Source organism: Sebastes umbrosus, chromosome 8 (genome assembly GCF_015220745.1).
Source record: "Sebastes umbrosus isolate fSebUmb1 chromosome 8, fSebUmb1.pri, whole genome shotgun sequence".
In the NCBI taxonomy this organism is placed as follows: Eukaryota; Metazoa; Chordata; class Actinopteri; order Perciformes; family Sebastidae; genus Sebastes; species Sebastes umbrosus.
Window position 1 is genome coordinate 10,278,364 of NC_051276.1, and position 17,558 is coordinate 10,295,921.

At 41.2% G+C, this 17,558-nt stretch overlaps 1 protein-coding gene across 4 annotated transcripts in view; it reads left to right on the plus strand.

Annotated features, from left to right (window-relative positions):
* zmat4a (zinc finger, matrin-type 4a) overlaps positions 1 to 17,558 on the plus strand; it is a 162,547-nt gene that overhangs the window by 45,221 nt on the left and 99,768 nt on the right. For all 4 annotated transcript variants that reach the window (XR_005207910.1, XM_037778214.1, XM_037778215.1 and 1 more), the window contains exon 3: positions 1,023 to 1,112. Coding sequence is in view for 3 of the 4 variants with exons in the window: in XM_037778214.1 (XP_037634142.1) it covers positions 1,023 to 1,112 (90 nt within the window). In the remaining variant the exon portion in view is untranslated. The remainder of the gene's footprint in view (positions 1 to 1,022; positions 1,113 to 17,558) is intronic.

Genomic DNA, 17,558 nt, shown 5'->3' on the forward strand with positions numbered 1-17,558 from the left:
TGTGTTGGAAAGGCACAGTGCCACGTTTCACGTAGAGTAAATAATGTGTGACTCTCTCCAATAAGCTCCATCACAGATTGACATGGTACAGACTGGTGCTCTAAAAAGCATATTTTAACAGGGAGTTAACAGGAATTGTGAAAGCGAGGCACAATATAATGAGCACAGTGTTTACACGCTGCAGCAGCAGGGTGCCTGACCTTGCGATATCACTCCAGAATCGCAGGGATCAAAACAAAAAAATCCATCTCGTCAGGCTTCAGGTAATGCGTTTGTGTCCGAACCGTGGTGCTACGGACCAATCGGCGTCCTCTGAGGAGCTATTCTAGCTGCTACGGCCGTGGTTTAGGTGTGTTAGACGACACAGAGAGGCGACTCGTTCTAAACAACAATGGCGGCTCCTGAAGAGGTTAGCGTATAGATGCTGCAGTAGCATCAGTTCTATCATAACCTGGAGACGATTTCTTCATTAAAGAAGAGCAAAGAACGACGCCGAAGGCTTTTCAACGTGGAAAACATGTTTTCTCTCTTCTCCCGACTGGCTTTGGCAAAACTTTGATTGACAGATGGTTCATCTAATCACCTGCCAAGTATGTTTTGAAAGTGCCTGCCCTTTTCCAGTTTCCAATGACGGCTTCTCAGATGTTTTCTGTGTAACAAACCACCACTGGTGCATGAGACAAAGTAACAGACAGTTAGGCAAATATGTGTTTGACAATTCATCACTGAATAGTATTTGCAAAGTGTGTTCAATATTAAATCTACCCACCCCTCTCTCTCTCTATGTAGCCACTCACGTATATGACAAGGGGACGTGAGGAAGGGTAAGGTGAATGATTATTGAAACACACTGTGAGTGTGGCGTTTATGCTCTTTAATATAGTGCCTCCTAATAAATTGAAGGAAAAAGCTGGCTGCCATGTTGGATTGACAGCAGAGGACCCGCAGCACCTGAGGAGACATCATCTACCACTTCAATGACTTTATTATTATCTTTTCTTTTTCTTTTTCTCTCTCCTCAGAGTCGGAAACACGCCAATAAAGTGCGGCTGTATTACATGCTACATCCTGTGGATGGAGGCTGCCCTGCCAAGAAGCTCAGAACAGACAACGTGAGTCCTCCCGTGTGAATTTTTATCTATCTTCCTGTTCCGCAGTGTTTTCCCCCATGGTGTCAGTAATCACTGAGAAACATGCACATATCAGTCCACAGCTGGCCGGTCTCATATGGAAACCTTTATTGTTAATGGATTTTCCTCTTCTCCCCCCCACCACCCTCCCTTCCCTCTGTCAGAATAGCTGACAGATAAAACGGCGATGCCACATTTTTAGACCACTGAACAATGTGACAGTGGCGTCGCTGCGGTCGGATGCTAAGGGATGCCAACCGTTCATTAAATACAAGGACACATTGTGAGGTATCCGGCCCTCCCAGCCCTCTACACGTCATGTAAATTGGAAGTACATGACGTGTTTGACAGACGCAATTATGTGGCCTGTCACTCCCTGCTCCATAAGTGTTTGGCTGGTGATGTGTGTTGTTTGGTAAGCGTAGCCTTTTTACCACTTTACATAACTTCTGTTCCTCTCTATGCCTCCATCGGGGGGAAGACCAAACAACGTTTTTGTTTTTTTTTACATCCACTTTGCAAGCTCTGCCCCGGCTCAGATAAGCATGGCGGTGTTGAGATTTCATGGTGCATGTTGAGATGTGATGTCAGTTGTCACAGTGAAAGTAGGCAGTGGAGTTTAATGTTGGCATGGTGTGGTGGAGGAGGTGAGGAGAGGCTGGTAGAGGAGGGACTCTGCGTTGATTACTTGGAGTTTGCACAGTTATCAGTCTGGAGTCTGAGCTTCTGAACCGCTGCTTCCGCTCATCATCCAGTCTTCTATTCTGTTCCTGTTTCACTAACCCATCCCTCTATACTCTGCCTCTTTCTTTTTTTGTTCTCATCTCCTCGTCTGCCCTCCGTCTCCCCCGTCACACGCCTCTGCTCATCTGTTTTCCCGCCATTTCCTTTCCTCTTCATTTCCTCTATGTCCCTTTCTCACTCTCTATCCTTTCCCTTCCTCTGCTTTGCTCTCCTTTCCTTCTTCTTTTCTTTTTCTGTCCTCTACATTCGTCTCTTGTTCCACTTTTTTGTCCTTTTCTTTCCTCCACTTGTATATGATTTAATTTCCTCTGCTTTTCTTTCATTTCCTTTCTATTACTTTCCTTTCTTTTTCTTTTCCACTACTTCTGTATCTTTTCCTTTCCTATCCTTTCTTATCCTATCCTTTTTACAGTATTTCCAGTACTTTATTTTCCCTCTCTCTGTTTCTCTATTCTCCTCCATACCCATTTCCATTATTCTCCCTTTATATTGTTTTTGCCGTCCCTTTCGTTCTCGGTTCCTTTCATCTCCTCTCACCTCATCTTCTCTTTCACTCTTTTTTTCTGCTTCCCATTGCTAATCCTCGTCTCTCCTAAAAACCCATTCTCCTCTTCTTTTCTCTTTTCTCATCCTCCCTGCCTGCATCCCGCATTACCTCCTTTTATTTTCATTCATCATATTTTTCCAACCTTCCCCCTTCTATATTTCTGTTATCTTTCTCTTCCTTGCCTCACTTTTTTCACCTTTCCTGTACATTTCCCACCTTTTATCTTTGTTGCTCTATACTCCCCTCTCCTCTTTTTTCCTTCCTCACATTTCTATAAAAGGTCTTTCTGTGACTGTTTCTTTGATTGGAGTTTTTTGTAATCTCTGTGACACGGGAGTCTTGTACTCGTATCTCCTGTCAGCGTTCTGTTGAAGCTTTTATCACTGAACCCATTCAGGATGTAGGAATATGGACGTCTCACCTCATCATTCTTTTAATCTCCTTGTGCTTCCCATTAGCTTCTTGTCAGGCAGCAGAGGTACAACATACTGTTTGATACACAGTGACATATACCAAATTATTTTTTCATGAATTATATTAATAATATTGAATAGGCAACAATATTACAGTAATTGCGGATGTAAAAACAACCCTCGGCATTTGGGACATGTAACCAACCTCAATTTTTTTGGACAAGGCTTTTTATTAGAAACTGTTTAAAGCAAATGTAACAATTCCTCCATGTTTATCATCACTCTGCTGCTCGTAGTTTATCTTCTCTAACAGAAGTCTGTTTTCACTCACTTAATATGTTTGCCACGAAGCTAACGGCAGTGAAACTCAACTATCCCTGCACATGATTCACATTCTTCTAGTGGTTCAGTGGTCTCAATCCCCCTTTTTCCTGTCAGGCTTTTAATATGAAAATATGCTGAAAGTTGTGACAGTAGCGATTGCAAAAAAAATAAATGAATAAAAGAAATAAGAAGACTCTTAAAGACCCTTTAACCCCCTGAGATCCGTGGGATTGCGGTTCAGTTTTAGGGCTAGAGTGAAGACACAGATATCATATGAAACTAGAAAACAGAGCAGCAAATTCATCTTCAGGTTCCCAGCTTTCGGATGATGTACACCACTTCTATGTGACATCTACTGTTGACCTGCTATCTCCTCCTAAAGACCCCCTGCACCCCTCTAAAAAAGACTAATACGGCTCTATTGTGGGTCTCAGAGGGTTAAGTAAAATTAGTAATATCACATTGTAAAACTACTCTGTTACAAATAACACCTGTATTCAGAATTGTACTTTAATGGGGTTCTCCGGTTCTCTATTACGTTTCCATTAAGTTAAGGGAAAATCAAAGCAGCAGAGGCCTAGATATCCTGACCTTTAGTATCTAGTATGGGTCAAGCACCAAAAACACTGGCTCTTAAAATTCCCATAATGCAACTCAGTAGTGTCTTTCTTGACATCATTGGGTTATTTATTCAAACATTGGAGGGCCCACAGTGGCCCTGAGTAGTCAACTATTCAACGATTCGATCTGAGGAGCCTGATTCTACTGCCACTCTTACGGTTGAATCGTCACAGTGGTGGGAAAATGTGGTTACGAAACAAAGGATCATTCCCATTGGGGCTACATGGGGGTACTGAATGTCTGATTTTACATCAAATTGATTGGCTTCTACCAATAAATCATGATATATAGCCTATTTTGGTATAAATATCAGCCTATTAATAATGCTGTTGATGAAAATGTGAAAATTACTCTTGCAGCAGTGATGCCTCTTGCAGACACCAGGAGAACAGCATGTATTAGCCCCACAGGGCAAACATGAGAAATTGGCTCAATCTGGTGGAAAATAGTAAAAAGTCCAGTGCTGAAGCCAGGGCTCTACATCAAAGCCTGACATGATAGAACACATGATTTGATTCTGTAATGGTCGTGGGATCAAACAGTGGTTTTAATGGTTTCAATGGGGTCATTTTGGTCCTTAAGGGTCTGAGTGTCTGTATTTTAGCTGCACAGTTTATTATAGACTTATTATAGGAGCTGAGGTTCAACTTATAAAATGGATGCAATATGCATTAAAGTGGAAGTAGGCAGTATATTTTTGGCATCATTGGGCAAAAAAATCCATAATAACATTTCAGCATATTGTAAGAGCATATTCTGAGAGTAAACTATACTTCTGCACCTCCTCATGGCGCTGTTTCAGGCTTTAAAATATCTAGCCTGTGACGGGAGACAATCACAGGTCAGTTCAGAGAGAGAGCATTCCTATTGGCTGTGCTCCGGTCATGTGACCGGTACTTGGCGTTCCTTCAAGCCATCTCAACCTGATCTCAACATGGCTGCTGGGTCACAAACTTTCTGATTTTATAGCTAAACAGTACACTACAAGATGATTCTGAAAACATTTGAGGCGAGAAATAGGCATTACAGTAACAGAATATTGATTCATATTTGATCAGCGCTGCCTAGTTTGACCGTTTGGTCGGAGTTCGCAAGTGATTGACATCCGGCTCCTATCATTGGTTTATTATAATTGATGAATAATTGCTTAAATGCAGCATGTTAATGTTTCTGAGGTGAACCCAGTCAAATGCCAAACTAAAAAAAGTAAAAAGTATTCTGAAATGTAGGGAAGTAAAAGCCTAGAATAGTATAGAATACTCAAAATGAGGTAAGTGTACAACTTTCCACCAGTGCAGCAGCCAAACCATCATGGGACATTAAACTCCACAGTAAATGTTGATAGTAAAACATATTCATGCAGAATCATTCAGAACCTGGCAAAGTGCCTGAGGTAAGAAGCAGCTGTATATGTTGTATATTTCCTCTGTGGCGTATATGATAATAGAGCCAGAACTGCTCTCAGTATCAGAGCTGTTTGTATTCAGTGTAACGCTGTCAGGTAGAATGGGAGTCTGCGTTGTATACCGGCTGTGTTAACAGGGACTGCAGGGAAATTGGTTTCAGCTGTTTTCCCAGAATCCCCGTCCATCCGGCAGCATCACTGAGCAGACGTGTCCACGGGAAAAAGGGCTCCGGTCGAGTGTTTCATGCTAGTTCATGTGAGCTGACCTTGATGGCTTGTGTCATCTGAAGGCCTCGGTGTGGGGGGGAGGGTTGATCTCAGTGTTTCTGTGCCAGTCTGTGATGTAAAGGTCTGGGAGCTGCTTTCATCTTCTCAGGAAAAAGCTCTGGAAGAGTATAAAGAAATCATACTTTAAAGGTTTGTGCAGTCGGCTTCTCAGCGTAAACCATTTCAGGTGCAGTGATGAGTTGTAGTAACACATTATAGAAGACCTGTCTGTGATCTCTCTTTGTCTGATTAAGGACTTCTCATGCATGATTATATGGCTGCACAATAAATGCAGAAATGTTAATATCCAACATCGAATAATGAGTTTTAATATTGATTATGGTCATTATCAATTAAAGGGTCAGTGTGTAGCATTTAGGGGGATATATTGGCAGAAATGGAATATAATATTATATGTTTTCTTTAGTGTATAATCAGCTGAAAATATGAATTGTGTTTCCGTTAGCTTAGAATGAGCCGTTTATATCTACATATGGAGTGGGTCCTCTACACGGAGCCGGCCGCCATGTTTCTACAGTAAGCCCAGAATGGAAAAACCAAACAATGCCTATTGATAGGGTCATTGGCATTTTCACGTTTTTGTGTCGGCTACCGTAGCTCTCCTACACGCTTGGCACAGTTGTTTGCAATCTGCAAACTCACCGCTCAATGCTGCCAAATCCTACTTTACTGCTCCTTTAATTGTGTTGCAGGTGACTCATGAATATAACCTGACTCAGGGGTAAGGAGATCTCGGTTGTGCCTTTCACACATGGGACATGTTTCCCAAATTGTCCTTGACGGATGAATTAAAGAGTCAAGGAAAACACAGCTAATAGGATTAAGTCAATGACCATAAAGTCTGTGAGCCTATTCAATAAATCAGTGCGTATTGAATTTGCCTCAGGATGTTTTGTCTCAGATGATTTGTCAGCGCACATATCCCAGGATAAAGTTTGCCACAGCTAGAGCCAACAAAGCACAGGGCTATTTTAATAATACTACGAACCGAGGGACTGCTTTGTGTATCCAGGGAGCCGCACGTATTAAAACGACAATAAAAGAGAAGCTCATTAAATATAAAAGCCTTGTGCCTAACAACATTAAATTCAATGCAAAATGCTGCAACTTCAAGATTTCTCTCCGGGCTGTTTTACATGTTTGGCTCAGTTCTATCAAAAAAAAAAAAAAGTTTACTTCTGTGACTGCAGTGCTAAACAGTAAAATGTCTTTATTAGGCGCCCATCAAACACAACAATCAGCCACACTACTTTCCATGCGACACCCATTGTTGGCAGTGAGTGTATTGCTTGTAACGAGATGACATCCACCAGAACAGCGAGCATCAAATCTGCCCGTAGAGACACGCTCCCATCTGCGTTTCACAAATCAGCTGCCGACTTCAGCTCGATAACAGGCCCATGGACCTCTAGTAGTATGGGGACTGAACAATCTATGAGTCATTCAGAATGCAGAGTGAGAGCCAAGGGAGGGATCTGTAGCTGATAGAACAGCTCCTCCGAGCCTCAAATTAAATCAACCCTGGGGTTAATATGTGTTCAGGAGAGACAGACTGCTCCTGTTTCATTGGGAGAGAGGGGGATGATGGGGGGGTGCATGCATGGGGTTTGTGAGGTTGGGGGTTTACTATCCTTCACTGCTGAGCTGCTCTGAGAGTTCACTGTTTGCCGTGTTATTATATGTTATATATATATATATATATATGGATAATGTAGATGAGTTTTACACCCAATATTTCACGTCGCATGCATTAACATTTGAAAAGACAGAGGCCACGGAGCAGTCAAATAAGAGGGTAAATTATTACTTCAGTAGTGGATTTTAAATATACCATATTTAACAGAAAGTGGGTCAGTCATGGAGGGACATAATTTGCTCTACTGGTGGCTGCTATTAAATTTGCTTTGGATTGAATAGAGTTGAAAAGTTGGAGAAGTTTCAGGCAGTTTCAGAAGTAAAGGTCCCTTTCATTTTCTGCATAGTTGGAGAAAAGAATGAAACTCTCGATTGAATCATCAGCACAAAAAGATGAACAAAGGTGCAGAGATGGATACCATATTTAGCAAAAATCGTTGTCTTTTTATTGCACCTAGAGCACTATTTTGCATACAATAAACCAGGAAAGGAATTTGGACGATTCTGCAAAACCCCCAGATTGTATTTTTAAATTTTTTAGCCATGGCTGGTTTTCACTTTTTTGGAATGCAATGACATTTTGTACAGACATTTGTGGTCCCCAGAGGATGAATCGCACTGACTCTGCTGATCCTCTGACCTTTCATCTAGCACTACCAGCAGGTTGACATTTATGGTTTTGGGTGATATATATCTCATCAACTATTGGATGGACTGCCATGAAATTTGGTGTAAACATTCATGTCCCCTTCAGGATAAACTGTGATTCATTTTGAGGTCACCTGACTTTTCATGTAGCTCCATCATCATCATCATCTGCACCAGCAAAACTGATGGCCTTCCCATCAGCCTCAGCTGTACTTTCTGTTTATTGTTAATGAGCAAATGTTAGCATTCTAACATGCAAACCGTGCTTGTGAAAATGGTAAAACCTGCGTAAACGCACAATATATGTCATTTCCTGCCGCTAGGGGTCTCAATCAAAACAATAACAAAAGACAGAGTTTGGTGATGTTTTGACGTAGCGTGGGATCATGGGAGTTGTTGTCTTCATTGCAGTCAGCTTAGTCTGCGATTAGGATTCCTTCACTGTTCATCGTTGAGGAGGTGCCGACCATGAACCACTGTGTCCCCAGTTTGCTTTCAGTTGGGGACCTTCGTTGCCGTTCCTCATCTTTCTCTCCCATCTCTTTCTATTGTCTGTCCATTGTCTGCTAACTAATAAAGGCCTTTCTTTCCGAAATGTTTGCACATTACTGTACAATTCGAGTTAGAGAGCAGAGAGCAGCCTTTCTACACAACACAAGGTCCACAGACTTGGAAAAAAAAACCTATATTAACTTTCCTGCTAAAGTGTCCAATTTACTTACGAACATGAACACGTGTCCTGTTCTGCACCTTAGCTCGTTGAACGAGCGACCTAACAGACATTCAGCAGGGAAAAATGTGCTGTCAACGTCAGTTTGCAAGCTAGATGGCTAATTAGCTGCTCAGTTGCAGCCCATTAAACAACATAAACATACCTGTGAACGTCACTCGGGTCCGGTTAAATGCTGGTGCCCATTACAAGTGGACTACAGCGCTAGTTTGTTTACTTTGTCTTTCATTCTCTACTGGGTAACACTGGCACTCTTTGTCTTCCTTTTAATAAAAATTAAAGGTCCCATATTATAAAAAAAGTGAGATTTTCATGTTTTTTTATTTTAAAGCAGCCTTAAGTCCTATATAAATACTTTGAAAGTATCGAAACACTCAATCCACAGGGAAATACACACAGCCCGTATTCAGAAACTCTGCATTTGAAACAAGCTGTCAGGATTTCTGCCCATTTGTGATCTCACAAATATACAATATTTAGACCCTTGACACATTTTTAAACGTAAACATTCCAAATGTGTCCCAGTTTATTTCCTGTTGTAGTGTATGTGAATGTCATCAGCTGACAGGAAGTACACATGGACCCAAGCTGTTGCCTAGCAACGCAATTATGTTGCAATTCCGTCAAAATGCGCTAAAACAGAGCGTTTCAGACAGAGAGTTAATACAGGCATATTCAGGCTGACAGTATGAGGAAAATAAAGTTGTTTTTTTAACATTACAGCAGGTAAACATGTTCTATTAGAAACACAAAATACAAGTATGAACCTGAAAATTTGCATAATATGGGACCTTTAACAACACATTCAAAATAACACACTGACATCACAGAAAGGATGACTTAATGGTATTTCAACTGGACTTTAAACTGTACATTGACTGTGGTTTGGCTTTTGAAGCTGGATGACAAAATTTGCGATCAAACCAGGACGAGCCTCACACATCGTTTCATCTTTGTTTTTTAAAGTGTCACAATAGATCTGCGTTGGGTCTGCAGTCTGACCTTAGGCTCTTGGTAAAAGGGCACATTGCCTTGATGGGAGAGGGCTCCACTTAAACTACACAGATGTGATGCGACCAGGCTGCGCTTATAAGGTGGCACCGTCTAAAAATACACTGAGCAGCACCGCCTCCAGAGACCGGGGAGTGTGTACGGCCTGGCATGGCCCCGGCGTCTGGACCTGGTTGAGCTGATGGCATCTGACAACTGTACACGCTGCTGGTCATGCTAGTCGCTGTGATAACCTGCTCTCATGCAAGGAAGGAAGCGTCAGTCAAGTAGTAGTTCTCAGGGATTTTTGATGGTAAAATAGCATGTTTTGGAATATGGACTCTGATTTTTTGGACCAATCCGATTAGGTTTTGACATACAGTAGATGATGTTGTAATAATATTCAGATATGCAAACGCTGCTGAACAGAATTTCTTTCAGGTGATATTTTGCTAAAAAAAAAAAAAAATCAAAACTGGGAGACAAAAACAATGAGTAAACATAAACCTGTATGGAGGTTTTCCTGTTCAGCGTCTGTGGTTTTCACTCTACTGAGGGGTTTCTAATTTGTTATTGCAGCTCGTTCAGTCTTCTGTTCAAATGTTTAGACAGCAGCTGAATTTCCTTCTAAGCATTTTTATGCAAACTATGAGATATCAGATTTGGATAGCTGTATGAGCTAAATGTCCTCAGTATGCAAAAAAAAAAATCTTTCGGTGAAGGCAGAAATGCTTTTTGTCGACAACAGTGCTGGAAATGCATTTGTGACTTTGTATATTATACATGTACCGAAATGATGAGTCTGTGAATCGATAAGTCGTTGGAAAGAAAAATGATCTGACAATTTTTATATACTGCAAGTCATTCCAGACATTTGCTGATTACAGCCTCTCTGACTGCTGCTTTTCTCCATTTAATATCATAGTAAATTGAACACCTTTGGATTTTTTGACAGACAAAATACGATTTTCCAAGACATTACGTTGGGCTTTGGAGATGATTGTCGAGAAATCTTGCGATGATCATTTAGAAGGATTGGGTTTGATCAAAGATTTATACGTGACATTTTTCAAAAGTGCTTTGGTAACACATGCATTAGGCTTAATAGAATATTTTATACGCAAGAATGTTCTAAACAACAATGGCGGCTCCTGAAGAGGTTAGCGTATATGCTGCAGTAGCATCAGTTCTATCACAACTGGAGAGGATTTCTACATTGAAAGAAGAGCAAAGAACGACACTGAAGGCTTTTTTAGATGGAAAATATGTTTTTCTCTCTTCTCCTGACTGTCTTCGGCAAGAGTTTGATTGACAGATAGTTCATCCAATCACATGCCAAGTATTTAAATGAATGCCTGTACCAAATTTAATGACATTCCCTGCAGTATCATTTAAGACGTTTCACTTATAATGTCAAACTCGTGGTCGTGCTTGAGGAAAAGCCAGAGGATGTAGGCTACATCGTCAGGAACCCTGAATTTGTACCAAATTTAATGTCAATCCATCAAGTAGATGTTGAGATATTTCACAGGATAAGTGAAAACTTCACCAAAGTCATTAGGATTCATCCTTTAGGGACTATAAATGACTGCACAACATTTCATGGTAATCCATTCAGTAGTTTCTGAGATATTTCAGTCTGGACCAAAGTTGTAGAACAATGCTACTAGAGTGGGCAAATTGAACCTAGCTAAACCATTTTCAGCTACCGAAAGTGAACACTCCAGTATCACACCTGAACCTTTTTAATCTTATGCCTAAACCTTCCCGTGTGGCAGGACAATTGCAGCCCCATAACCCTCGAGGGATCCATGATTTCTGCACCAGTCTCTGATCAGTGAGAATATTTCCTAAATACAAAATGTCTTTGCATTATGTTGCGCTTGCTTATCAATACATAATATAGTACTTTGTCAAGCAGGAGTAGTAGTCATTATACATGTTCACTTGTGCAGACTTGTACAGTTGGTTGGCTGGTTTGGGTGTGTCCCTGTCAGTTTATTCAGCTGACAGTTTCTATTAAATCAGGCCGGCAGCGTCGCCGGCGGATCCTTGTTCAGAGACGGAGCAGTCGTGCTGGAGATGGCACAGGTGTCCCGCGCTGCCTTGACTGGACAAGAAGTGACTGCAGTCTTATGCTTCATTGCTTCAACCTCTCCTGGAGCAATATCCAACAGATTGCACAGTTGGCGCACACACATATTTATAGCAAGTATACACATTTCTTATAGCATATATGCACACAAAATCTGTATTACGGAAGAGAACACCAGGGATGGAAAAAAGGAGGTTTAAGTTCACTGTGGGATCACATGCTGAAATTAGAAGTCTGTTCTACAACAGGAGTTACGGCTTAAATACTGAAATACTTAAAATAAAGAAACATATGGAGATTAATTTATCATTGTGAGAAAATATATGGTGGTGTCACTGTGAAAACTACAAATTATAGTAACTGCTTATACCCAATACCCATATTTTGAGAACAAATGTACATGTTTGAGAAGAGTAGAATCAAGGACATGAATTGGTACATGCATGTCAGATAAAGAAACAAACAAAAAAGTGAAACCAAATTTTAAACAAAATAGGATGTATAACATGACAAAAAAAACGTCACATTAGACTGGTTGACAGATGACTGTACCGTGTAGAGAGTATCCAGCCACGCTATCCACTACTCAGACTCGCCCATAATGTATGTGCAGCATGTGTATAATTTGCATATTTGCATTACCGCTTGTTCACCTCAGTTAAACAGCAGATGGAGGTACCACATGTGCAAAACAGAGTGTTATGCCAGGTTGCTCCACATAATGTAAAGAACAAACAAAGATATGCACAGCTATACAAGTGCAATTACCTCTGTTTACATTATATCTATTTTTATATTTTATACTTCTAGTGTAACACTTCTGTTTATATTTATTTATTACATTTACTTTACCTGTTATAATTGCTTTATAACTGTGTGTGTTTTACCTGTTAAATGTTATATCTGCCTCGTTTAGTCTTGTCAAGTATTCGTTTTAAAGCACTGACCAGAAGTGGCAACTGTGAATCTCGTTGTATTTAATACAATGACAATAAAGCTTTCTATTCTATTCTATTCTATTACGAACCAAAAGAGGGAAAAAAAGGAAAACCAGATTGAAACAACAATGACACCTGTATTGTGTTGCTTCATGAACAGTTTCTATGCATGAAGAATAATTGGCCATATGGTATTAGCTGTACAGTTTTGATGGCGGGGACACACATTACAATTGTTCAGCCAATTATAAATATGATTTGGTTGTGAATATTGATTGGAACAGAGTATGTTGCAGTCTGGTCCAGGTGACAGTCAGTAGTTGAAACTATACAGTTAGTGATGTCCAAAGATTGTAATCATTTGGCTTCTGATCCAGTTGTCAGTCTCATTCATTGTCACAAAAAATTAGGTTACGTAAGAAAGTCTGCTAAGGGTGGTTGTTATTTATTCACGGTGGTTACGTTGTTCCATGATGTTTTTTACGTTATTTTAACACAAACCATGATGTTTTTTCTAACCTCAACCACGTAGTTTTGTTGCCCAACCAAACGTTTCACAACGTTAACCACGTGGTATCGTGCGTTTCTGCAAGTGTGACACAAGGCCGATATGAAACATATTTACGAAACAAATTTTTGGTTCAGAAACGTCCACATTCAACGTAGAAACGTACAATGCCAACAGTTTTTTCTTGCGACTGGGTTGATTCTGCCGCATGTTGGCCTTTTGAGTTTTCTCTATAAGCTCTTAAATGTGTTTGCTTACATGCTTTGATGCAGTGTTTTTAGCCACTTTTGCATGGAAACAATACTCTAAAGCTCATCTGTATTGTGTGATACATCAAAAAAACAAGCAGTTAAATATCACTTTAAGGCTCAGCACTATCAGATAAATGCACATAGACTCTATAATACACAAAGCTGAATAAACATAGGCACCTCAGATATTACATCAAATATTTCCCGCAAACTGAAGTGTCAATCTCCGTCTGTTTGAAAAATGAACTGAGGAGAGGACGATGCCCTGTAACTGTATTTAGCAGCTCCCTGGACTCCATGCTTCCATTTCTCTTTCCAAAATTGCTTCACATTGTAAATGTCCTCTGAGCTTCTTTGCAGTGGATGAATGTGAATTGCTGCTCTGAGAAGAAGGTGAGCCATTATTTCCAGTAAAGGGCTGTGATTTAGCAGAAAGCTTGCACAAAGCAGAGCCCAGCAGGGTGAAGGCAGGAGCCCAGAGAAACAGTCCAGATAATGAATTATTTGAAAAACAGGAACCTCCAAAAAGGAAATAAACAATGGCTATAAAAAGAAATCTATATATAAAGAAAGCCATTTCCAGCTACGGGAAGGCATGAGAGATCTGACAATGTTGTACCACCTCGATTAGACTGGAGCTGCTTGACATGCCCACTCATTCCTCCTGTGTAAAGTTTGAATCATCAGAGTAATCATAATATTCCACATTCGCTTGCTTTCATAGACCTTTTCAAGAGAGTATAGGAGGGATGAACAGCTGAAGAAGCAGGTTTGGAACTCAAATCTCAAATCAGCTCAACGAATGTGTCAGAAGAAGCAATTTAACAGGAAATGCTTCTAAAAGTTGTATTCGGAAATGCCACCAGTTTTTACCCATTAGCCATCAGACATGCTGCTCAACTTTGCAACCTTCTCACAGCAAGACGTACAAGTGAAAGACGTTTGAACGTTTGAAAAGTGTTTGGGCTCCACTGAGCATGTGTAGCAGGCCGGGTGGTCTGTGATGTTTTCCACCGAAGGATTCTAAAAGAACCCCTGTTGCTCAATACAAAGGTTTGGGTTTCAGTTGATGTGATTTAGAGAATAGTGAACTCTTCTCCCGCAGCCCCAATGGGGGATTTTGTCTGATAAAAATGGCTGAAAATGGAGGTAAACATCATGCAGCGTGTTGCTTTACATAATTGCTTATCATCCCAGTTCTTTTGTAAACTCTGAATTTATTTTGGAAACAGTCTGGACCTCATCATCAAGGTGAGACGTGACTCCCAATAATGGATCAACTAATTTGGTTGAATATGTCAGCTTCATATGGTTCATTAGAGGCGCTGAGTGTGCAGCCCACCACAGCTGTACGTTTTGCTGAGTCGGCGCAACTGATCAGAACATCCTCTGAGTCCGTCAGCTGGGTCATCCACAGTGTGAACCTGCTGTTCACTATTATGTTACACAGTGAAAAGCTGAGATAAGGATGAGCGGGGGAGTTGTTTAACCTTGTGAAAAGACAAAGAGAAGGCGGCAAATGTTAGATCAATGTCAATCAGTCAATCAGCGGGCCTCATGCAAGAACATTATGTTATTCTTATCCTGAATCTCTCTTTTTCTCTGTGAGGTGTCCGGACCCTCTGAGCCGCATGGATTTGTGGTGAATTTGTTGCGTTAACTGAACTCAAAACCTGCACACCAGCCTTTAAAATGGCAAAACTGTAACTTTACTGTAAAATCAATTCATTTTCAATAATTCATAGTGTACAATTTTCTACTTTTAACTTGTCTTTACTGTTCACTCATTCACTGCTCCCTATACAGTATACACACCACCAATGCCATCTCTGTCAGCTGTAGAGACGACAATGTTAATTTGCATATCTATAAAATGCAGAGCATTGCATTGTGGGATTGTTAACGGAACGTGCTGTACACATGGATATATTAAGGAGAAATGGATACTGCGTTTCAGAGTCAATTCCTATGAGAACTGCTCACTCTGAGCACACTGCGAAATAGCATCCACTTTGCTTCACCGCGAGCTGGTGGAGAGCACCAGCCCGAAAAAGCTAAGAAATCAAACAGTATTATTATTACATCATTAAAGGGAAACTACAGTTCATGACGGCGAGGCTTTTATGTTTGTAGCTTCAGTCTTTGGTTCTATCACTGATGATAACATTAATCATTCACCAGAATAACTGCTGAGATCTTGTAACACAACCAAATTGGCACAAGTGGCTCCAATGACCTTCCATACCGGCCATAGTTGTGCATTATCCTGGTCTTCCCGAGCAGTGAGGGATTAAGTGACGTTACGTGTGTGTTCACGTTCAGGTTTACCTCTGAATGACGTGAGTAGTGAAGTAAAACTGTTGGCTTGTTTACAACATGTCCGATTGCCCGACCGCTCATATTTGATCAGCTATGTCATCGCATTTCAAAATCTCAGCAATATCTTTTAGTGGCTCAAATTGTTTCATAACCGACTGAATTAAATCTGAGCTATAATAAACTGTAGTATTCCTTTGATCAAATAAAAGAGGGGCTTATTGGTAGGTGTATCAGTTCTAGAGATGGACAAGAGATGACATCCCATTTTTCACAGGTCTATGAATGCAACAAGTCCTCTTAAATCACTGATATATGTCATTCAAGAAGTCATGTGTTTGTGCGGGGGGGAGGGGATTGGGCTCTTGCTTGAGGCCCAATGTACTGTGAAGATAGAATATGTAAATCCGCTTTTACTATCTATCACTGCTGCCTTGTGACACACTTTCTAGGTGAGTCCAGGGTTTATTCTCTGTCCCTGTTGGTACTGCCTGCCATTTAATATGAAGGTCACTGTATTGTGTGTGTGGCTGAAGCAGCAGCAGCAGCAGCCGCAGTGACCACTGTTCCCGCTTAACGCTCCCCTGGATGCTCCGCTTGGCAGCAACACACTGCAATTGTCCACAGCTATGTGAGGAGCAAGTCCTTTTTTATCCTGTTTTGCAGGGATACCCTTGCACGTGGCTTGTCCCATTTCTTGTGCGTGTGCCTTCGGGGAGATGCACATGAGTAGTAGTGAGTGTTCCCTGACCTGCGGATTTAGCCCAGGCATTATACTGTGCAAAGCAAGGCCAGCATCAGGCCAATCCAGTCAAGGTTAACGGCGGCAGCCCAAAGCTATTACCTCAAAGCAGTGCAGCTTGTTGACTCCCAACACTAGAAAGACAAATGATGCATGGATGGAGTCTGTGTAGGCTGGAGCAGGTTGACACTGTGGAAAAACAACAACAGTCCAACAGTCCTGTGCAGTAAAGACATCACGCTTGCCCGTCTGTCTATATCACGCCACAAACACAGGCAGTAAAGGACACGCTGCTACACTTAAAGCAAGATGAAAATGTGCAGCACAGCGCTGACAGCAAAGAGAATTTACTGCTTGCAAATCAAAAAGATTATTTTATTATGCCTCACATGAATGGGAATGAGGCAGACCCCCCCACCCCCCCTGCCTCCATCAGTTACATATGCAGAGAAGTGCAGAGCAGCAGTATATTCTGCCAATGCAGAGCTCCAATTATTTCTCACTGTTGGGTTATGATTACACAAAAAAATGAAACACACCATACATGACTGCTGAAATATGGCAGAGGTTGGATATGTTGTGTTTCAGATGACTCATGGGTTTTTTCCGGAACCAAAAAGGAAGAAAAAAAAAAAAGATATTTAAAACTATGTTGCTGAGCTTATCAGAAATCGCTCCACATTCCTAAACTTAGATAATCATTTCACATTTCACCCCTATATCCCAAATACACACACATTGATGAAGCTTCTTTCTGGCCGGCAGGTCTGACTGGGATGTTAATCTAGCAACACACGCCAACCTGCCGCTTCATTAATTACATTTCCCCGCAATTAGCTCCTCGTTTATCCAGTTTTAATTAACCATGAAATTATGGATCCTTCCTATTTGGAGATGGCGTCTCATCTCCTGGTGTTATTTTGGTCTCTTCCTGAATATATATTTGCTCATTACGAGGCTGGAATTCTGAAATCCAGTGGCTCTTGTGCTGCTAGGAAGAGTGTGTGTATACTGTACCGTACTGTGTGCTAAGAGTCAGTGAAGGACGAGGCCAAGGGCGGAACGACGGGCTGTGTGTGTGTGCGTGCATGTGCATGTGCGTGTGTGTGTGTGTGTGTGTGTGTGTGTGTGTGTGTGTGTGTGTGTGTGTGTGTGTGTGTGTGTGTGTGTGTGTGTGTGTGTGCGTGTGCGTGTCAGAATGACTCAGAGTGCAGCAGCAGTGTTCTTCTGTTA